At 44.4% G+C, this 24,281-nt stretch overlaps 1 protein-coding gene across 1 annotated transcript in view; it reads right to left on the bottom strand.

Moving 5' to 3' along the window:
• Positions 1-19,295, bottom strand: part of LOC107122622 (nucleolar protein 10-like) — a gene marked incomplete at its 5' end in the record, with an annotated part of 43,235 nt that extends 23,940 nt beyond the window's left edge. Inside the window, 2 exons of the mRNA XM_015425736.1 lie at positions 17,085-17,137; positions 19,229-19,295. Coding sequence (XP_015281222.1) covers positions 17,085-17,137; positions 19,229-19,295 — 120 coding nt within the window. The remainder of the gene's footprint in view (positions 1-17,084; positions 17,138-19,228) is intronic.
• Positions 19,296-24,281: the final 4,986 nt, after the last annotated feature.

Raw genomic sequence — 24,281 nt, 5'->3', positions numbered from 1 at the left:
GTCACACTGCTGTATCTTAAAATGTAAGTTTCCATTTCATTTCAAATTCAGGCTTGCTGAATGTTTTTCCCACTGGCAATCTCTCTCTTCCACTGCCATGCAAACCCAGTCACACCCACTGAAGTCAGACTGTCAGTGCATCAAGTTGAACATCAAAAGCTGCCTTTCCAGAGGAAAAGAAACAGGAAATAATGGCAAGGTTAAAAGACCCAAAATTTCTATGAAATAGAACTCTTCATAGCCATTTCCTTTTCTATTGCATCAGTGGTGATAACCATAGTGGAAACAAACAAGACAGAGCAAAAGACAGTGGCAGCTATCCAGAAACTCGTTATTTGATTAACAAAACAACTGGTACAGCACATAGATTGTCTTAATATGCTTGAGATTATTTTATACCATGCCTTTCTTCTACCATGAAACTTAAGGAGGTTTTTCTTTGGGGTGTTTAGGATCTGGACAAAAGGATGGCAAGCAGATCTCCCACGATCTATGGAATGTAGAGCTGACCTTTGATTGGAATGTAGGGTCAGTTTGCAGGACTACTTTGTCCTTGTGAAAAATACACAACTCAGCTTTAATGGATAAGGTGCCCAACTCCTAGACCCTTCTTGCTGACATCACTGGAAGTGTTTTCATCCTCAGCAATTTTAGGGGTATTTCCCTGAGTGGTTCAAAGAGGGAGGGTCATCAGCAATGTTAACACCATGTGTAACCTCCACATGCGGAACCTGTGGATTTGAGGGGGATTCTTGAGGATGGTGCCTCTGAGGAATTGCCTTATGTGAGGGTGATTGGAAAGGCTATTGCGTTCAAAGTGTGGTAGCACTGACAACAATGTGGACACTTGTCTTCTTTGGACTGGTGCCTTAAGGCTTGAAGATTAGTCATCCTGGAGAAAGGCTAGCAGAGCCTCTAAAGGTGGATTCAAGAAGTGGATTGCTTTTCTCCCGCAGCAGAGCCTCTAAAGGTGGATTCAAGAAGTAGATTGCTTTGCTCCGGTACCACCTAGCAAAGGCTTTCCAGAAGGTGTTGAATATCCTGTTTGTTGACTGTCTTCTAGATGCTAACAGAGTGTCTGTCATGCTGGGGGAATATCCTAGCCAGATGGTCAGTCACAGCCACTCTGGGTGAAAGTGCTAGATAGGACCCTGTTGTAATATATCCAGAGAAACTGGTAACATTAGAGGGGGTGAGGTCGCCATCTCCTGTAGTGCTGAAAACCACATTGAGGCCACAGCTAGGCCACTACTATGACGCCCACTTTCTGCTTCTTGGTCTTTCTTATCATCTTCAGGATGATTGGTATGAGTGGAAAAGCGAAGAGTAGACCTGTTGGCCACTGGGACATTAAGATATCTGTTGCCTCTGCTTGTGGATGGAAGAACCGGGTAATGAATCGGGGGAGTTGATGGTTGAATGGGGATGCAAACAGGTGCACCAACAGAAGACCAAAGTGGAATATGATTAGCAGAAAGAGGTCTTTCTTGGGCAACCATTTCCCTTTTTGGATGGTCTCCCCGCTGAGCCAATCTGTCTGTCACGGCAGGACCAGGGGGCGTGACACAAGCAAGCAAAAGTCCAGGAACAGTCCGAGGTCAAGCCGGGCAAACCAGGTAGCAAGGTTCAAGCAGGTTTAAATCACAGTCCAAAAGCAGGGTCAGACATACCAAAGTTTCAAGTCCATAAATCACAACAATACCAGAGGAGTCAGAGATGAACGCAGGGTCAACAAAGCCGAAGGTCAAAAGCCGAGGATCAAGCCAAGAAGAATTCCACAAGGTCTGGAGCAGAGATGCAAGGATTCAGGTCCTGAACAAACGACGTTGCCAGCACAAATGACTGCTGGCAACAGACTTGCATATATACAGTGCTAGCTAATCAACTCATTAGCTAGCCAGGAGGGAGGACAGGATCCTGTCAGTAATCAGGGCTAAGAGATCTTCTGGCACGCATGCATGCATTCTGCCTTCGCTCTCTCAGCTGTTGTCTTCTTACATTCCTGAGCCTGGTTACAGGTGGAGGCGAGTCTGATGATGAATTACTGGGCTGCAGCAGAGACTGATCCCTTGCAGGTGTTCCCTGGGAGGCTCTATCCTCCTCACCACTTAGATAGCTTTCAGCTACAGGATCCAGTCTTTGCCTTTCTGCTGCAGTACTGTCCTCAGGAGCCTGTTCAGGGGCATCAGCAAAGGCAGGCATGACATCAGCAGGGGCAGGCATGACACTGCCTGCACATTTTTTGATCCCTTGATGTGTTCTGCTCTTATTGACGCTAAGACATCATCCAGGGTTGCTCTCCCATCCGTGAATATCTGTCTCACCATTAGGATGTGGTATTTCTTCCCTTGGAGGAGATTGGTCACTTAGGGTTCTTTACGACTCTTTTGATGTAATTTTGAGGGCTTCTGCATACAAGCATCAGAGCATGACTAGGAATTAATTGTCTTTTTAAGCAAATACCCATTAAAGGATTTAAGCAGATATTGGGCTTGCTCCCCTGTAGAGGACATTTTGTTAGCATCCCATAACAATAATGGTTTTCTCCTTTCCTCAGTGAACACTCTTATAGGACATATGTGAAATAAATCAATAAAATTCCTCATTTTTAGCAGCATAAGGGGACTGTTAGTTTGTCTAAATGTTAATACTCTCCAACCAAACTTAATACTTGGAAGTCTCATTATCTGCTCAATACAAAGCAGCTGACTCAATGATTGAACAATCTCTCTTCCGTTCACCCATCGATCTCAGTTTAGGGAGTTTCTGGCAATTAACAATACTAGGCTATTTTGCAAAATTAAGTTACCTGTTACTCTTTTAGTTGGATTTATTTATTTATTTATTTATTGAGATTTTTACGAAATTTAGAAATAACTGATGGAGATTTTCCCTTCCTTTGTTCTTTTTCTGGAAGAACATCCATCTAATCTCTTAAAGCATCCAATTTAGTTGAGATTTTATTAAGTTTTTGATATATAGCCGCCACGGTGTCCAGTGTGAGTAGACACTGATCTCCTACTATTTTTAACAAATCATCCTTAGATAATCCTCCCACACTTTCTTCCAGAACAGCCGAATCTAAATTAGGGATACCGAGGGTCTTGAGCCATGTGTCTTACAAATAGACCTGGAGACCCACTGTTGGCATTGCATACAGCTGCGGCTGCAACTTAGTGCACTGAGTAGTTTCTTAGATGACTCTCATTAGAAGCTTTGTTGCTTACATGGTTTATGGAGTGGGAAGGTACTCAGCAGCCTCCTGGACTCTAAAGAGAGAAGGAAACCAGGAGGTAAGGAGAACAGCCCAGATTTGCAAACGTTACCCAAATGCTGAAAATCTGGCATGTTGTTTGGGTCCTATAGAGAGTCCTGTCTCTATTAGCCCATTTTTGAGTGTCTCCTTGCTGTTTGTGAGGCTTGTGGATGTAATACGAATCTCCCTGTGGCCTCACAGATTGATTGCCATCGGCTGCAGAGGCGTTTGAAGGGCCCAGCAGGAGAGCTGAATTGAAGCAAGGTTGTCACGGGCTGGGGTGCCAGTCAAAGGGAGTCCAGAACAGGCCAAGGTCAGGAGCCAAGAAGACCGTGCAAAGTCCAAAAAGCCAAGCCATGGTCAGGAGCCAGGAACACAGAGCCAAGTCCAAAGCCAGGGGGTCCAAAGGTCTAGGTGCAAGAGTCAAGCCAGAATGGATGCTAGCGGCATGAAGCTGACTTGTTGCTTCCACAAAGAGTACTGCCCAGAGTGTGGAGTTAAATGCTGCTACCAATTAGCCAGCTACACGATCGGCCAGGCTCCTGTTAGAACTCTGGGCTGGCTGAGCGTCTCCCTTGTAGCCTGGCCTCTCTTCATCTACTTGCTAAGTTTTGCCGCAGTTGCTCCCTTAAACAAGTCAAACCTGGAGGTGAGTCAGGAGGACTTTCAGCTTGCAGTTCTTCCTTCTTATCTGGGCCAGGTGTGAAGACTGCTATTAAAGGCACTTGCCAGCTATCCTCCTCTGCTGCTTCAGAGGGGCCGGCTGTGGTTTCTGCAGGCTCTGTCAGCTCATCCTCGTCCATGCCCATGACAAAGATAGACTGCAAAGTCAGAATTAACTTCTAGAGCTTTTAGGGCTCCACTATTGAGAAAGCGGCCTGAAGAAGTCAGAAGAAATGGACGGCAACCTAGGCGATCCGTAGCTGCTTTATTTGTGACTATGTTCAGAGACAAAAAGGGAGTGATCAATAACTGCTGTGAAAAGGGACTGCAAAAGAAAGTATTAATTCATTTTAAGGACAGTTTGTTGTCTAATACTTTATGTGTACAATGATTTTTTTTTTTGTGGTTTGCATACTTGCATATGCTGTACTGGTGGTCGACTTTGCTCTCCCCGTTGAGGCAGGAAAAGAACCAAAGAGGGCAACTCCCACAGGCAAGAGACAGGAAGTTGAAAAATCGTTCCTGCCTCCCTGATTTGAGGATTGGAATTACCCAGCAAGATGTCCTCTGCCTCAGAGGGAGAACCAGCAGGTACTAGGCGGTCTAGCAGAAGTTTGCCAGTTGTTTAGCAGTGGACCACAACCAGCTTTCCACTCTGAGGTGCAAAAGGGGGGAAGGTACATCAGGCACTTGCCTACAGATCACCTCAACAGAAGACTCCCACCATGAGTACACCTGCAGTTTCTGAAAATGAGATGATTTGGATGAGATTATGTCCCTAAGAGTTTCTCTTTTCTTTTTTGCATATCCTCAAATGACTGTGCATCAAATCCCCACACTTCTGGTAATAACACCTTTAGACAACCATATAAAACTCCTGGGAGTGCGTGACCAAATTAAATATAGTGAACACTATTACATTTCTTTTCTAGTATGATCTGATACGCAACGCTGCTTTCATTAATCTTTGCCAATTTGGCTTTATGCTCTGCATGCAATCCTCACATCTGCCAGGAATTTTTTGTTTCAGCCACTGTTAGACTGCCAACAGGTCAAACTCCCAGTGCCTTCTGGGGCTTTCAGGGCTCATGGATGTGTTGCTCATTGTCTGAGCAAGAAGTCTAAAGGAAGAGGATACATTAAACAATTTGCCAGGAGCAGACACAATAAATTGCTCCTTAGAACTCTAAATAAAACAGAATCGACACATCCCATTCATTTCCTTTTTGCTGGTCATCTTTTTTATTTCCTTCTCTCCTGTCGGCCTCTTTTGAGATTCCCATTAAAATATTCCTGGTGTTGCTCTTCGAGGTATGTAGGTTGAAAAATGGAAATGTGGCCAGCATTCTGCCTACCACAGCCATTCACTCCCCTCCCAATTCTCTCCCATTCCCCATAATCACCAGCTTGTAGGTCAGCCACCATATAGCCAGAGCACCAAGACAAAGAAGAGAGAGCAGCTGAAGGCCCTTGTTCTTTCAGATCATGAGGGGAGATTCCTAGAGTCCGGATACAACTTCCAACCAATTTGCTCCACGGACTTTGATAAGAGTCTGCTTGCAATAGATGTAAGTTTATTCCTTGGGGAATAAAATCTTGACCCAGAATCTAAAGGTTGAAGCCCAGATCCAAGTGTCAAAGGATCTGAGCCCTAGTTCTGCCCTCAATGATACTCCACAACAAACAGTACAGCACACAGCAAAAAATAGCAAGGGACAACAAGAAACAACTGTGAGCTGAATTACCCGCAAAAGTAAATCCAAAAGGAGACTTCAACAAAGCGAAATGCACATGTAAAATCCATCACTGGAAAATACAGACGTTCACAGGATCCATAGAAGGAAAAAAACAAAGTCCAGAGTAGATATTCAACACTTTTCCTAGGTAGTATGCAGTGTTTCAGACTTCTGGTCCTTCCTCAGGAACAAAGAACAACATTAGGAAGTCTCATTCCAATTTCTTTACAGGACAATACTATTCAGTTTCTTTATGGGCCAGGTCTCCTAAGCTTTAATATGTACCTCTCAAGGTTGCTTCTTAGTAAACAGGACCAAACATGCCTCCATTACAACAGATGTAAGTATCCATTTGACTCCTTGGAGAATAAAATCTTGACCCAGAATCTAAAGATTGAAGCCCAGATCCAAGCATCGAAGGATCTGAGCCCCTAGTTCTGCCCTCAATGATACTCCAGCAATGCAGTTAGGAGCACCAGTAATTTTTCAGAGAAAATAATTCAGAAGGGAGTCGATCGATTCTCCACAAGCTTCAACCCACAAAGGTGTTACATTAAAAAATTGTGATCCTACTTTGCTGTTAAATACAGTAATGGCATCTGGAATATATTGTCCTCCTTTAAAATAAAAAAGGATTATTGCCTTCGTAGCAATAAGTGCTGTAGATCATGCATTTCTAATATGAGTTGTCCAAGACATATTAGATCAGAAATAAACCTCAGGATATTTAAATCGGGTAACCTGTTCAATAAGATTTCCATTTATACACCAAAGATGTCTCTGCTGACGTGAGGACCTAAAAAACTGTATCACTTTGGACTTACTATAATTTCTAATCAGGCCCTCAGAGTCACAATACTCTGCAAAAAACTACAGAATAGACCCACGGGGGTTCTAGAGAGTAACACAGTATCATCAGCATATAATAAGATGGGGATGGAAGTTTGTGTCAATACAGAGGAGTGAAATTGTTGGTTATTTAATTTAAGGGCCATGTCATTAATATAAAGATTAAACAAAATGGGAGCCAGCAAACACCCTTGTCTTACTCCCTTCTGCAAAGGAAAAGAATTTGACAAATGCCCTCCAGAGCTACAGCAAACCTGGGCAGGTTCACAGAAATCTCCGATGGACTGAGGTCTTCCGTAATTTTTTCCCATAGGCATTTTCTTGGTACTGAATCAAAGGCTGCTTGTAAGTCTACAAAGGTCACATAGAGGCACCCTTTTGCAATGGCTGTATATTTCTTAGCCAGTGGTTGATTGCTGATTGCCCTTTAATGAAGCCCGCCTGTTCAGGACCAATAATATTCTCTAGGGAAATCTGACTGAGTAAACGGCATAGCAGAACAGAGGCATATATTTTCCCCAATACAGATAGTAAACTAAGGGGCCTGTAGTTACTTGGATCATTTTTGTCCCCTTTCTTATGAATAGGGACAATTATTGCCTTTTGCCATATACTGGGAATTTGACCTGTCTGGTTAATGGTAGTAAAAATAGGTGCTAATATATCACACCAATAGAAGTTAGCCAAGAAAAATTCGAGTGGAGCTAAATCTGGCCCAGGTGCTCTGCCTGACTTCATTCCCCTAATGATTTCCTTCTTTTCTTATTGCTGGCCATGACGGTATGTTCTCAGGCTGTTCTGGAATAATATTCACTGGGTCACTGGAGGTATATAGTGCTGGAAAATACTGTTCCCATACTGGTAGAGGAATACAGAAGGTGATTAATTTGCCCATACAATGGAAGGGAGTAATGTCCAAAATTGTTTGGAGCTGTTATTCCTTGAGGCATTAAAGCATTTCATCCATTGTAACTAGCCTCATGTTTCTTCCCACGAATCATAACTTTGTATTTTCCTTTTGTTGGACCTGACATAAATGGGACTTTGTCGGGCTGGACTGTAAATAGGGTTGCCAACCTCCAGGTGGGGCCTGGGGATCTCCCAGAATTACAACTGAACTCCAGACTACAGAGATCAGCTCCCCTGGAGAAAATGGCTGCTTTGGAGGGTGGGGTGCATGGAGTTAGACCTTGCTGATGTCCTGCCTACTCCCCTAATTGTGCCATCCCTGGATCTGCATCCTTCCCAAATCTCCTGGTATTTCCCAACCTGGAGTTGGCAAATAAGGGCACTTTCACACATGCTAAATAATGCAGTTTCAGTCCATTTCAGCTACTGTTTGCAAGTGGATTTTGCCATTTCACACAGTAAAATCCAGTTGCAAAGTGTATTAAAAGTGTGTTATTTAGTGTCTGTGTGAAAGCACCATTATAGAATTGGGGGCCTGCAAAACTCAAGGGGGGGAATCTAATATTCCCCCATTGCTGAGCTTTCCCCAGTCTAACCAACAAGGCTCCCTCTAAGCTGTGGAGTCCTGTGAGCAAAAATTCTACTTGGTGAGCTCCTGGCATTAAAGTTGTCAGCGAGCAATTTGGCTGCTGCATGAATTAGTTTGCTCTGGAGCCATCCTTCCTGACCTAAGACAAAAATCTGTGAGCCCGAGGCTAAAAAACTGTGAGCTAGCTCACACTAACTCAGCTTAGAGGGAACACTGCTAACCAACCACCTTGAAGCCTGGCAGTGGCAGTGTCTCCGCTTGTGCAGAGAACGCTACTTTACTTTCCCCAGCCTGCTCTCATGGCCAATGCTCTGAGCCTAGGACCCAGGGGAAAACATGAAATGGCTGGGCACTGCAAGTCCCCCCCCCCCCCATCTACTCAGAGCAGCAGTGGCTCTCCAGGGTCTCAGGTTGAAGTCTTTCTCATAATAAGTCATAGCTTGGTCCTTTTAACTGGAGGTGCCTACATGCCAAGCAGAGGCTCTTCAACTGAGCCATGACCCAGAAATCTCAAGCAAAAACATAATACTAATTAAATAAACACTACCCCCAAGAATAGAGGGAGGGGGATTATTGATAACCCAGAACTCTAGCAGACTCAATAAACACAAGATAAAAACCTCCACCTGGATGCACAGCAATGCTTGTGACCAAGCCCCTCCCCCTCAGCCAGCAAACTTAAGTAAACAACTCCAGCAGACCCATGTGACTGCTGCCTCAAGCTCAATAAACACAAGAGAAAACCACCCATATGCACAACAGTGCTTATGACCAAGCTCCCTCCCCCTCAGCCAACAAATATAAACAAATAGACAATGCTAGCAGACCTGGGTAGCTGCTGCTTCTAACTCAATAAATACAAAAGAAAACCACCTGGATGCACAACAGTGTTTGCGACCAAGCTCCCTCCCACTCAGCCAGCCAATTTAAATAAACAACTCTAGCAGACCCACGTGGCTGGGAACTGGAAAGTCGGACAGCCCCACCCTCTGCTCCCTGCACTCAGTGGTTGCTTGGAAGGGTGAGGATGGGGAGGGGAAGGGGGAGGAGGGAAAGAAGAGAGCCACAGGCTGGATTAGAGCCCTGGGCAGGCCGGTTCTGGCCTGCAGGCCATAGGTTTGACACCCCTGCCTTAGAGGCTTGCCTTGAAGTCGGCTGCATGGGTCCAGGAGGGGAAGATAGGTATAAACCATGCCCACTGTTTGCGTCTACACTGCTGTCCCCAGCACACAGCCAGCTCCTCAGGGGCTCACTGTGAACCTGTGGTTCTGTTAGGTATATGTCATATACAGCACCTCCCACAGGTGCTGAGTTTCAGAAGTTTGCTTTGGCTAGAGGACCAGCCACTATGTGCAGAGCAAAATGGCATGGTGTGCTGCTACTTGACAGACATGCTAAATCAATCGCAGAACATCTTCCCAGGGGAAGCTTACCTAAGCCTGAGTTTGCAAGGTTTTTTTTTAGGAAAGCTGCTAAAACCTCTCCTTCGGAGGTTAATTCTGCAGCACCCTACCAATTTAAAAATTATCAGGTGGTGGGTCTACACAACAAAATATCTTAAAACTTCTTAATTGTTATTAGTTATTGTTACCTCTATTTTTATGTTTTTTGTTGTGAGATAAAAGCACGATACCTTTTTTCAAAAGGTAAAGACACTCTCTTACCAGTGGCTCCCCTCTCTATTTATTCTGTTTACTTCATTTGTACTCTGTCTTTCTCCCCAGCTGGGACCCAAAACAGCTTATACGGCTCTCCTCACCTCCATTTTTACCCTTGCAACAACCCTGTGAGATGGGCTAGGCCAAGAGTGCGTCACTGGCCCAAGGTCACCCACTGAGCTTCCACGGCAGAGTGGGGATTCTAACCTGGGTCTCCCAGATCCTATTCTGAAACTCTGACTACTATACCACAATAGCTGCCTATGGAATTAAATTCCAAAATAAGCCCCCTGTTGCTCAAGCCTCCCATCATGCTGTAAACAGGACAAGTGATATCTATTTAGAAGGTATTTTGGAACTGGATACGTCTCAGGGTAGTAAGTTATCTGTCCTTCGTAAAAGGAGGAAACCATTTGTCGTCCAGTGGCAGCTCTGGGTTATCTGAAACTTCATCCCTTAGGAATAAGGCCTATGCAGACTGAGGTGGCAATGAAGTTGTAGAATGAAGTGCACACTGCTTTAGACTGCAGGGGATGGTTGACATTTTGTCAGAGTTCCCACCCGCATGAACAGAATACAAGAACAGCACATGAAAGGCCAAGTTGCTTCCCCTGTGGTGCTAAACGTTTATTCACAGGGTGTTTTTACATGGGGAAGCATTTAAAAAATGGCTCTCCTCACCTTACAGCATGTTTATTGTGGTCAAAGACCACAATACAGTGAATAGAGTTAATATAACAACTATCAGAATAAAATAATATATCTTGTGGCAGTGTATGTTATAAAACACTAAAACATTAAAAGTATTTACAAATTCCAATACAATTCAGATAAAATCAAATCCAACCCGTTAGTTATAGTCCCTCCACTTTCTCCTAATTAAGGCCCCGTTCACACGGAGAAGTTGCCACGCTAAAGACACGGATGATAGGCGGATTTTCTGGGCGCGATCACACCGCAACATCTGGGAAGCGTAGTGCACCCGTGGCTAACCCGTGGCTTGTTGCCAAAGATGCGGAGTAAAAAACCACCACATACGATGTACTAGTTTCCGGAAAACGTGGGGCAAGGGCGGGCGTCTGATCGCGTTTCTGCTGGAAACCCGTGGCATCCGGCGCCCGCCCATGTCCCGTTGCAAACCAGATGGTGTTTTTTTTTTTTTAAGTCTCCACAGGATGCGTACAAACGATCACGCACATGCGCAAACTTCGGTGAGACAAAAAAAAATCCCGTTTGCCACAGAAGCGGCGCGGTGCGATTGCCGGTGTGAACGCGCCGTGCTGCTTCTTTGCCGCGCAGCAGACTAGCCGTCTGATCAGCACCTAACGGCCTAACCACGGGACCTCAACAGGATGTCTGATCAGGATGCCGCGCGTTACTTTGTTCCGGGGCAAACAGCCATGCTCCCCCCCCCCCGCATTTTCCGGCCCGTGTGACCGGGGCCACAATAGCTCTCCCCACCTGACATGCTGAAAGCTCATTTTATCTCGTTTCTCTGTCAAAGCCGGCAGCATCTAAAGTGGTGTGGAATCCCCATACCTCCCTCTAGGTCAGAGGTCCCCAGCATGCTGCCCATGGGTGCCATGGTGCCCACCAACACCTTTCCTGCAGGCCAACAAGTGTTTTTTAAAAATGTGTGGGGTCGGGTGGGGTTTTGCCAGGCAAGCCTTCTGATAGGCTTTGCAGAGTTTGACAAACCTTGCTTTGGCAGCAGCTGCAATCACATCACAATGATCTTTGCTGTGTAACTGAAGGTATGCTGTGGCAGCCATTTTATGGCTGGCTCTGCTTCCTGCGGCAGCCATTTTGTGACTGCACCCACTGCACTGTGAGAGTTCCAGTGGTGCCCACAGGCTCAAATAGGTTGGGGACCCCTGCTCTAGATGTAAGCAGACTTCTCCCTCTGTTTCTGGAAGTTCTACAGCATTGTCACAGGCCCCCCCCCCCCCCGGTGATTAGTGTTGAACCAAACTGTAGTACTTGTCCATAAGCCAGCTGTAACCCACATGCCCCCAGCTGGTAATCAATGATATAGGCTTGGATCCAAGTGAGGGTTTCTGTGGGTACAAGTCCTTGTGTCTGCAGAGTGCAATCTTCCCGCCTTCTCTCTCATACAGCAGCCCAAAATACCTTCCTGTTCCTGGGGGTACAGGATTTCAGTGGGAATTTCAGGGTGCCACAAGAGGGGGGAGGGAAGAAAGTCACACTCTGCAGTTTCAAGGACTTTCTGTTGCCCAAAAAAACACTAGCTGGGATCCAAACCAGCCCAAAATACCTTCCTGTTCCTGGGGGTACAGGATTTCAGTGGGAATTTCAGGGTGCCACAAGAGGGGGGAGGGAAGAAAGTCACACTCTGCAGTTTCAAGGACTTTCTGTTGCCCACAAAAAACACTAGCTGGGATCCAAACCAGTGTCTTGCTTCTAGCAGTGATAGCTATGCTTCACATCCGCTTGCTAGTAGGCACCCATCCCAACAGAACAGCCAAATGTGTTAAAAGATTCTACAGGATGACCAGAAGATTATTTCCAAGTGACACACGCTGGACGGTTTCCGCACCTATGCTCATAGGCGTGTATTTCCTTTGAGGCAACAGGTTACGATGAGAAGTAGAGGATTTCCTTTGTTGTGAATAAGCCCAACTGTGCTACTTGTTAGACTGAAAGCGCTTATCTAAAAACAGATAGGAAGCCCATACTTCCTGTTTGTGGAGGCAAAACAACACTGTCGTCAAATGACTGCTCGGCAGTCAATACCTAAAATACCAGCTACAATCTGTAGCCTATAATTCATACTACAATACACAGACTCAGAAGTGACACCATAAGTTACATGGATTTAATTAACAACATACAATGCAATTTTAAAATAAGCCAATTTTTACCCATAGGATTTGCAGGACAGGCAAATCTGCAGTCCATGCGTCCTACGTTTCTCTTTGTTCTCTGGTTTTAAACAGACATTTATCTCAATTGTGGGTAACAATGGACTTCTTGGGAGTCCGGGGGCAGGAAAGAAATGTGTACCACTGCAACTCATCATACTAGAAGAACAGTCTAAGCAGATCTACTCATAATTCTCCTGAAGTCTACTCAGTGGTGCTTACTTTCAGGAAAGTTCTTCTTAGGACTGCACTGTAAAACAGCCATGGTTTCTGTTACCAAGCACTGCCCACAGCATTCAATAACAAGCAGAGAATCACTGGTAAATCTTAAGAATGCCAGCGTGCCATAGTGGTGAGTGTGGGACTAGAAGATACAAATCATGCATTCTGCCATGAAGCTTGTTGGGTGATCTTAGGCCCGTTATGGTCTTTTCTAACCTATCTAACAGGGTTGTTGTTGTGAGGATAATATGGAAGAAAGGCATATGACATATGCTGCCTGGAGCTCCATGAAGGAATGGGAGGAAATCTACTAAAATGTATAATCAAAACAGCTGGAATGTCCTGGGGAACAATGGAATCCCCAGGACTTAACAAGGATATTAGTTTCTTATCTAACTACATATACTAACCTCATTCAGCTCTTACACCTGTATTGTCACCAATCCCCCAGAAGGGCCATTTTATTTTATCTCTTATTTGGAATAACAGATTAGAATAGTAGATTGTATAACGAATAGTAGAAATTGGAATGTATTTCTCTGGTCTGGGGACAGGGGAGATAAATCTGCCCAGCCAATCACCCCACTTCAAAGAGGAAGATGCTGTAAAAGCACCTCCATGCTTGAGAGGAGGCAGACGGTGAGGTCTCAAGTAAGTACTCTCAGCATTCCACAATTAAGGATACACAATTTCCAAGTCTGACATACTTATTTCCTTCACTGTTTTTTCCTCAGAATTAAACTCAAACAAATGGTAACCATATACATGAAGCGTATGATCCCTGTTCGATCCTTGAGTCTGTTAAACATCTTTATTATGCTGTATGATAATGTACTACTCACCCTCTACCTATAGGTATGGAATGGTAATTTTTGTTTTTGTTTCTGTCTCTTGTCTTGATTCTAATTGGCCCTTCCTGGCAACTAACACCCCCCCTTCCTATATGTAATGGTTGAGGAAATTCTGTTTCCCTGTATCTGAAGAAGTGTGCTTACACTCGGAAGCTTATACCTTTAATAAAACTTTGTTGGCCTTAAAGGTGCTGCTCGACCCAAACTTTTTTCTGCCTTAGGCAAGCCACTCTCAGCCTCCCATCTGCAATACAGGAATAATAAAGCTGTTGTACCTTACAGGGGTGTTGCAAGAATTACAGAGAGATTGTGAAGAATTTTGAATACTGAAAGTAATACATTTGAAAGCATGTGAGCCTGAGTGAGAAAGTTGGATTAAATAAGTAAATGAATAAAACATTATTTTATTACATTATTTTAAAAAGTTTACGGAACTTGAGTGTAATAGTCTATAGCTTAGTGGCATACATTTCTGTGTTCTACCTGTCACAGTGGTTGAAGAGACAGAGAATGGCAATATTTCCATTTTGAGCCAGAACCCAAACAAACCCAGGGAAGCCAAACTACTGTAAATAGGATGCAGGGCAGAATAAAGGCAAGCCCTAGTGGTTGCTGGGAAATCCCTGAATGACAGCATTTCCCCCTCCTTAGTAATCACCAAGGAAAGGTGTGACTGGCAGCTCTAAAATTCTATCAAGTGTTATCAAAGTTTAGAGCAGGGAAAAACAGTACCTGAAACCCAAATACATCAGTATAATCTAGTAACGAACAGTAGCCTCACGTTTGACAGATGCCAAGATTGCACTTACTCTGTGAAAGCCAAGATCTGAATGGGCCCTTTATTTCATTTTCCCCCCTTCCTACAGTGGCATACTTGAAGATGAGAAGAACCTTTCTTCAAAATATTGCATGACTGCTCTTATGTTCCATCCTCTGAAGTGAACCAACCAGTAAATAATATTAACCATGGCTTGAAATTAGGCTGCCGGGCAGCATTTTTCTTTATTGGCACCACAGTTTATGCTTAGTTTAGGATAGGGTTTTGCACTCGATTAGCCACAGAATGAAGGCACAGCCCCATTTACACAACTGAGCTGTGGACTGATATTTCTCACATAATGATCAACAACAACAACAAAAACAACCACCAACCGGCAACAACAACAACAACAAAAACAACCACCAACAACGGCAACAATGTGCTGTCAAGTCACAAACAATTTATGACAGCCCCTGCTGGGGTTTTCAAGGCAAGAGATGAGCAGAGGTGGTTTGCCATTACCTTCCTCTGCGTAACAACCCTGGTCTTCCTTGGTGGTCTCCCATTTAAGCACTAACCACAGTCAACCCTGCTTAGCTTTTGAGCTCTGACAAGCTTTGGCTAGTCTGGGTTATTCAGGCTGCTCCTTCTTGCAAATCACTTCTGAAACTCAGGGGCTTTCCATATAATACGAGTTTGGTATTCAAGGAGAAAGTAATGGGGAAAATCCCACTGGGAGCACTCAAGGCCTTAAGAAGCATTTTTGATACCAGTTCTAATGTTTTAACAGTTAATCCCCCCCCCCCTTTGAGCTTCCCAGTGCTACTGAGTCTGGACACTTTTTAAAAAAATTATATACTGCCTCTCCACAGACCTGCTTGAGGCAACTCACATAGTAGAACTATGTCACGAAATCATTAAGACAGCATAAAATTATCAACAGTAGCCCATAAAAACAAGCCAGGGCATAAAACAACATCTTGAAAAAGATGTTTATAAAACAATCCTCATGCTAAAAGTTGGCCATAAAAACAGCTTAAAACATAATGGGGAATTTCAGATTACCCTATTTAAGCCGTTATTATACCGTCTTAGAGTAAACCGGTACAGGGGTGGCCATTTCACACAACCTTTCCTACCGGTAAGGAACCATCTCTGAAGCGGTTTGGCATTTCAGACTGCGCTGCTTTGTTTTCCTGCCCTTTTTCGCCCGCGTGGGCGATCTTCGTCTTTTTAAAAAAACGTTCTTTTAGGAGCACTATAGCGCTATAACACAACACCAAAAAAGCACAATAGCAACCCCATTGGAATACCTGGACTCCATTGAGATACATGAGATTGGGAGATTTAAAAATAGGAAGTGGAAGCTTGGGAACGCACAGTTTGAGAGCTTTTTTTTTTTTTAATACTAGCTCATTCCTGGCTTGCAAACAGCATCCTCCTTTTGATGGCCAGCATTTCAGGATGCCATGCTGCCAGGGGGGACCTGGGGATCCCCTGTACTTTCAGTCAGTCTTCCCTCTAAGCAGAGTTAGTGTGAGCTGGCTCACAGTTTTTTAACCTCCAGCTCACATGTTTTTGTCTTAGCTCAGAAGAATGGCTCCAGAGCAAACTAATTTATGCAGTAGCCAAATACCTTGCTCACAATTCTAATTCCAGTAGCCCACAAAGTGGAAATTTTGCTCACAGGACTCCACAGCATAGAGGATTGCAGAGTTACAGCTTATCTCCTGCCTACAGATATCAGTTCCCAGGTATATAGCGAATGCTTGAAAGGAGGACTCCATGGCATTGTACTCCATTGAAATCCCTGTTTTCCCCAGATGTAGTGATCTCATGTATCTCAGTGGTCCAGGCATTCCAATGGGGTCGCTATTGTGCTGTTTTGGTGTTGTGTTATGGTGCTATAGCGCTCTTAAAAGAACATTTTAAAAAAGACACCTGCGCGGGCAAAAAAGGGCGGGAAAACCTTGTCATTGGAGGAAGCGCTATATGGGGGCATTTTACACAGCACCCCGTAGTGCTTAAGGAACAGTATAGAAAATTGAAGACCGCTTGGAAGCAGTTTGCAGGTAAAACGGCTCAGGAACGCTTCCCTAACGGGACAGGAGCATTTGTGTCCGAAAGGGTCAATATATTCTGTTAGGGAACCGTTACTAAAACAGTTCTGTCTGAAATGTCAGTACGGAAACCGTTAGTGAACAGTTCCTGAAACGGAACATATCGGCTTTCTGAAATTCCCCAAAGCCTCTCAATTAAAATCTTGGAGGAGGGGTGGAGAATGTTTGCCCTGGCACCTAAAAGACAGTAAGGTAGGCATCAAAAGATCCTCAAGGGCATTCAACAGGCGAGGTACTATCACTGAAAAAGCCTTCTCTCTGGGTAAAATCCAGTCTAATTCTACTTTTTTAAAACCAGGGGGAGATTTACATTACGTCAACGGAATGGATTGCAATGAAATACATCCATTATGTCTTTCTGCTGTATAATTTTCAGCAGAAAAGGCAAAGCCCATGAATTTATACAGATTATAATTTGAGCTACATGGTATCATTTTGCCGTCACGCAGCACTAATTCCACTCTAAATCACTTCTGTAGCATAATCAGATGCTGGCTTTAAAAACAAAGTGGACAGGATTGATGTCAGTGTGGTGACAGCAGAAACCATTTCCGGGCGGGGTGGGGGTGGGGAGATGCTCTTTACTTACTGGAATGTAGTAGATATTCATTTTGGGCGCTTCGTTGGCTGTGAACAGCATTCCTAAAGAGACAGAAAACAGCTGATAATGCTGCAAAACACATTTTTAAAAAATTGTGAACTGAACTTGCTCTTCTTGAGAATGAAGCCACTGTTATCATAACTCCAAATCACTGCAACTCTATACAATGAGTTATAAACTACCTTGAATGCCAATACGGGCAGAAAGGTAGGCTATAAACACTCTAAATAAATACATATTTGCATATGCATACCCTGCGTTCCTTCTCCCATGAGGACTCCAAATAGTTTACAACATTGTTCCCCCCACCGGCATGTTATCCTCCCAGAGAGACTGTAAGGTAGGTTAGGCTGAGAGTATGTGACTGGCTGAAGGCTTCCATGGCAAGAGTAGAGATTTGAACCTAGGTCTCCAAATCCTACTGCAACACTCTAACCACTATACCATACTGATAAGCTTCACAATTAGATGCCTGCAGTTAACATGGGTGGGGTAATGTTGTCTGCCTTATATTTAAATTACAAACAATAAATGGATATGAAACAAAATTATCACCAGTCATGGAACAGAGAGCCCTCGGTAGTAGAATAAGAGTGCCACAGGGTCTTGACTTAGCAAAAAAAATAGTATAAATCCGTTTCTTGAAAGTTTAAAGCCTACGTTGGGTTGGATTCTACAGAGCTAAGTTCACAGAAAGGATCTTTGCTGCCTCCCCACTTCCTGCTGCAGCCCTTGCAAAACCACTCCTGAGGGTTGGGGGTCCTTTGAAACAGCTACGCAGGGGGATGCAGCCAGAAGGGGAAACTGTGAGTGGGATGGAAAGACACAACAAAAATCCTTTTCACTAACATGCTCCATCGGCAGTTCCAGAGCATCCAATCGGTACTTTTAAACCAGAGAATAGCACATATCTCAGATGTCTCCTTCTGCTGAAAGATGATTTTATTCAGTCCTATTTTTGTTTAGGAAATGTAATTATTAAATAAAGCATTTTTTTGAAACTTTGAAACATTACAATAAAGAAGAGGAAAGTTTCCTCCTGGAGGTGATATTTTCCCAGGCACATACACTGGAACAGGGTTGAGATGCATATAATGGGGGAGAAGAAGGAAAAAGTTAGAGTCCTTAACCTCTTTCTGCTGCTTGGGTGTGGTAGCTCTTATCTGTTTTCTCAGGAAGAGAGCCATACTCACTGAACCACAAAACAGACTACCTAAAAATGGTTTCAGACAGATTTAAGAAACAGTCTACCTGTTAATAGGTCAGAGTCTAATGTGACTTTTTTCTTTAAAAAAACATCAGACATTGCAAGTAATTCATTATGAAACTTGAGGATGAAGAATCAAATATCCAGTTTGGACATGGGAACTTTTGAAGGGAAAGGAAGATTTATAATCTAGTGATCAATGAAAGCACTCAAAAACTCAATACAGGAAGTTGGCTGCAAGCATCTAGTGAAAAAAAGGAAGCCAGCGTGGTGTAGTGGTTAAGAGCTGCGGACTGTAATCTGGAGAACCGGGTTTGATTCCGCACCCCTCCTCATGAAGCCTGCTGGGTGACCCTGGGTCAGTCACAGTTCTTTCAGAGCTCTCTCAGCCCCACCTACCTCACAGGGTGTCTGCTGTGGGGAGAGGAAGGGGAGGTGGTTGTAAGCGGCTTTGAGACTCCTTTGGGTAGAGAAAAGTGGGTATTAAAAACCTCCTCCTCCTCTTCTTCTTCACCATCCAAAAACACTATATTGGGGGGTCATGGGACCTTCCAAAAACACTATATTGGACAAAAGCCAAAACACTATATTGGGGGGTCATGGGACCTTTCTTGGACAAAAGCCACATGGATGGGTACTTTAGTAAGAAGGGGTATAGGGTAAGATTAGCACATATCTCTGGCTGGATCCAACTGTACGTAAACACTGGGTACTGGTAAACACTGGGTACAACAAAATGTGGTAATTTCAACCAAAATATTGCACCCAATTTAATTTCATTTCCTTTTTTTAAAAAAAAAGTCTTAATAAACCCAAAAATGGATCACAATCAACTAACCCCAGAAAGAAAAACTATGAATTCCGTTTCAACCAGCACATTTATCACACAGTTAAATGCAAGAATGATAAACTGTTTTCTACCTACCCGAATTAGGATATATACAGACATCGTTAATATCATGTTCAGGCTCCATGGAAGTGAATATTTTCCCCTGAAACACAACAAATGTGAAACAGGACTGAGCATTCCTCTATTCTGAAGTTAGAACACAGAGAACAAGTACACCACAAAACAAGCCAGCCAATTTGAACACTCTGATAAATCCATGATTGAAGTCAATTCAAAGAACACTGTAATACAGACAAGAATCCTATAGAGAGGAACCCTACAAACACATTGCTCTAGCGCCTTCTCACCTCCCAATTCTTACGATTCTGACAAGGAATTTTAAGATGTATGTCATTATTATTTTTTAAATTACCAGCGTGGTCATGACTCAGCCCTTCACCAGCAGGACACAAATTCCCTCAAGTTTAAGCAATAGTTACAGTTTTGCCGCCACCCTCATAGACTTTCAACTGAGCTCTACAGCATGTTCTCACTACTTCATCATGAGACCATCACCAGGATCGCTCTAGCCATCTGAGCAACCTCTTTGTATTTCTCAGTTCCTCGGTATACAAAGGACAGGAAAAGACTGAGGGCACAGAGGGCATTGGGGAGCAACCAAATCGACGGCTGACCAAAGACCATTATTCCAACGGTTGGTACCATCAAGTGAAACACTGACAGGCCCTGGTAAACCCTTCAGAGCATCCTGGAATCCAACTGGATCCATAAGTCTCCACGGGCAAGCAAACATTAGCTCACTGCCCTTGTTGAGGGGGATGGTAAATCTTACACCAACCTTTAAGAGGACATTTCCGACCAATGCACTGGCTCTATAACCTGGACATCCAGATCTATACCTGTGCAGAATATCAGATCCAGTGTGTGGCCCTGCTTCATGTGTAGGGGTTCATAAAACTTGGGAGAGTCTCAGTGCTGCCATGGACAATATAAAGTCCGAGACAGCACCACTCAGGGCTGTGTCCGAATGGACGCTGAAGTCACCCAGGAATAATAGCTGAGGGAAACACAAGGCCCACTCAGAAACTGCCTCAGCTAGCCTCAGTAGAGTATCCACTGGAGAGCTAGGCAGACAGTATACCAGCAGGATATCCACCCTCTCCCTGGCTCCCCACACCAGGCGAACACATTCAGTGCTGGAGATATGAGATACAGGGGAAACCCTCTCAGATTAGAATAATCACTCCACCCCCCTCCCCCAGTCCTCTCATTCGAGGCTGATGAAGGACCCGGAAACCAGGAGGAGCCAGCTGAGTAAGAGGAACAACCTTATCAGGTTCCACCCAGGTCTCAGTCAAGCAAGCCAGATCAAAACCGCCCCATTTTATTACATCTTGAAGGGACCAGCTTTGTTCCTTATCGATCTGCCATTGCACAACATCAAGGATGGAGAAGAGAGTAAACCAGGAACATGAATACCATCATTCCTAAGGATGGGCCAGAGGTTAGAAGGGTTCCAAACATTACCATATCTCAGACACCTTATCTGAACTACACTACTCCCCCCCCCATACCTCCTGCCCCCCCCCACAGTCCTGTGATGCATGAACCACTGGGACACATCAATCGATGGAACTAATAAACAGTAAATGCAAGGCCAGATGACAATCCAAAATAAAGCTAAATATTAATTACACCAGTCAGCTTAGTAAAGACTGCTAACCAGAAGCAACATCTCTTAAAACGTTCATATATCTTACATTAAATATTCAACAGACTTATCCTATAGTATTTTGGGAGAAAAAGTGTTCTCTATCCAATCTCTCTGCCCTGAGCATAATTTTTAACAGAAGCTGTTAATCGACTTTGGCTGCACAGGGAGAAATAGACAAGAAGCTCATGTTTCTTGTGTTCCCACAATCTTTCTGCATTGGATTCTGGTCTCAGTGCAGCCCCAGGTAAATAATATTTTCCTCCCTCAAATGACTTAGGCAACACAAATTGCACCTTGGGGAAAGTTCAAAGTGGCTTCTCACATGGCAGATGAACAAGCTTCTGGCAGCAAGACTGATCCAGTTTTTACTTTTTAAAGCATTTGTGCTCCCTCTTCTTTGATGATGTTCCCTTGACGAAGGCTGGCTGGAAATCAAGGGCGGCGGCGGGGGGAGGCTGTGGGGTGGAGATCACTGCAGATTTGCCTGCAGCAGGGGAGCATCCGATTCTTTGTTTTCAGAGACTGAAGGCGGGGGACACCCCTGCTGTCTGTTAATTACCAAGGAGGGCATCAGAGATAGGTGCGGTGGCAACATGAAACAGGGAGGGAAAGGAAGTGCCCAGGTAGGTTAAGCTACCATAGAAGCAAATGAAAAAAGAGAGGCGTCCAATGGGAAACTTCGTATTTTGACGAACATGGATGCTTATTAACATTCTGCAATGGTTTTTGCTTTATGGGCTGTGTGCAGCCCTGAGTACTTTAAAGGTCCATCTTCTTCAGCTTTCCACCTCTATACATATGTCAAGACAGGCCTGCGGCCATAATTTTCCCGTTGCTCTTGCAATAACATCATTGACTCATTTAGCATTCATCAAACAGACTTAGGCGAAATGGCTTTCAAAAATACCATAGCAATGGCCAATCTCTTTGTCAAAGTTAAAGGAGACTACCATCAGACCAACATGCATTACATAGTTCTCTTAAGCCCCTCTCTCAGTGCAGCTTTTCCTCTTCTCTAGTGAGACACATCTGTGCTCCTGTCCATAAATGCCTTGTGCCCCTTGGCATGAACATGGCCAGGAATATAGAGGAACTGTTATGGTTCTTGACCAAAAAATCATGGAGGATGATTCTGCAGGCCACAAACACGGCCGGCCTAGTCTCTCAGCTGCACATGCCAAACAGGAAGAACAGCCTTGGAGAGGGATATCAAACAAAGGAGTAACAATAACATGGCCCTTAGGAAATTAGAATTAATTAATATCAACAGACATAGAGGAATTTCAGACAGACAATATAATCCGGAAGAGGAACGGTTCCCAAACGGTTTCTGGTCTGTCATTTTAGACAGAACCGTTTTAGAACCGGTTCCCTACCGGAATATATTTGTAATTTCAGACACAAACACTTCTGTCCTGTTTAGGAAACGGGGCTGAAGCGTTTTACCTGTCAACCGCTTCCAAGTAGTCTTCAGTTTCCACTCCCAGTTCCGATGCGCTTTTCCCCGCCGTTTTTCACCCGCACGGCCAATCTTTGGCTTTTTTTTTGAACGCTCACTTTATAGCGCTATAGCGGTATAATGCAACAGCATTATATCAACTCCACTGGAATGCCTGGAGTGTTGTGTTATCGCACTATAGCGCTCTAAAGCGAAAGTTAAAAAAAAAATGCCGGAGATTGCCCGTGCGGGCGAAAAATGGTGGGGGGAAAGCGGGGAAAAGCGATGCAGACTGAAATGGCAAACCGCTTCAGATCCAGCTCTTTACCGGAAGGGGTAAGCCATGTGTGAAATGGCAGCCCTATACCGGTTTATTCCACGACAGATCAAAAACGGCTTCAAAACGGTTTAAAAAGGGTAACGTGAAATTCCTCATAATGTTTTGGGGTTCAGAAATGAGAAGCATCTGAAAATGGCAAAAATGTCCAACTAACTGTAGTGTTCTTTGTTATGATTAAAAACAGGTTGTTTCCTGCCGGAGTGCGGCAGAGCGGCGCTCCAGCAGAGATGAGCCCAGGGCGCCACCCCATTGCTGGCCCACCTGCACAGGCGGATGGGCCAGGGAAGCCATGCAGAGCCCCCTGCCGCCTTTCCCCTGAGCCTCTCCGCTTCTGCACAGAGACTTGGGGGAAGGGGGTGGGGATTTAAATGTCTGAGTTCCCTGCCTGTGGCGGGCTAGCTGGAGAAGGGGAGGGGAGGCGGACAGAAGCAGAGAGGCTCAGGGGAAGGGGGGGGATATAAATGTCTGGGTTCCCTGCCCGATGTTCTCTAGGTGCCCCACAATTGTGGGACACCTAGAGAACATCGGGCAGGGAACCCAGGCATTGTCTCTTTTTGCATAAACTGAGGGAACTGAGAAGCCTGTGCTTCCTGGTGAGCAAAGAAGAGAGTATCTGTGACAGCAACGAGGATTGAATTAGGACAGGCAGGCTTCAGGAACAAAGGTGCTAAACCTACTGAGAGAGACGTTTAGGATTTGAAAGCATCAAACAGCAAAGAAAGAAAAACCAAGCATTCTCCAGCTGGCTGTAGGTGATTTTTTCCTTGGGGATCAGAATCCTTTAAACTCAGTGAAATCTGGTCTCCAAACTAAAGGGCAAGATTGAGTGTTTAGTGATACTGGCTAGACTTGCATTCACTTAAATCGTGATTAGGGGTGTTATGATTAAATCTGCATATGAATAAAAATAGTAGTGCTAAAGAAAGAAAGGACATTTGGATGATGCAAGTTGGTTCCAACTTGTCACTTCCTGCTTCCAGAGAAGTCAGGTCATTGTGGCAGGCAGCTGGAAAAAAATTTTCTGGAGGCGGAGAGATCCTGCCTCTGAGATCCACAGAACTGCCTTCTATGATAGAAGGAGCTTACTAGTAGTTCTAGGTATTTAACCTTGATCACCTGAGCATGCTGCTCTGTTGGCGGGGGGGGGGGGGTTGTAAGAGACAAGAGAGCATGTGACAGCACAACTTAACTGGAAACTGAAAACTTTTTGCTGCTGGAAAAATATGAGGAAATGTCAGTGCAGCTGCTGACATCATAGAGATGACCCCTGAAATGTATGTTCTATATTTTGGGGTTTGTGTGTATTTTAGATTTAGTTTTTATATTTTAAATGTCTGTGCTGCTCTTAGAGGGGGAGGGGGGCCCTATGTCTTGATGGGGAGTCCATATTATAGAACCTAGCTACGGAAAAGTCCGGGGCCAAGGGAAACACTTCCATAATATATTCTCCAGAGAGAAGGGGTTTAAACTTTAAACCCCTTCTCTCTTTGCTTCCCCACCCCATCCTGCCTTGGCAGGCCAGCTGGGGAAGGGAAGGGGAGGCTTTTGAAGATGCCTCCCCCCCGAAGATGCCTCACCCCTTTTTTGCTTCCCCTTCTGACACACTTCCAGTGATGTCAGGAGGTGTGGCATATGC

Source organism: Gekko japonicus, unplaced genomic scaffold, assembly GCF_001447785.1.
Source record: "Gekko japonicus isolate JY-2015 unplaced genomic scaffold, Gekko_japonicus_V1.1 scaffold1691, whole genome shotgun sequence".
In the NCBI taxonomy this organism is placed as follows: Eukaryota; Metazoa; Chordata; class Lepidosauria; order Squamata; family Gekkonidae; genus Gekko; species Gekko japonicus.
Note: the sequence above shows the minus strand (reverse complement) of the source record. Positions and strands in the feature narration are given on the sequence as shown.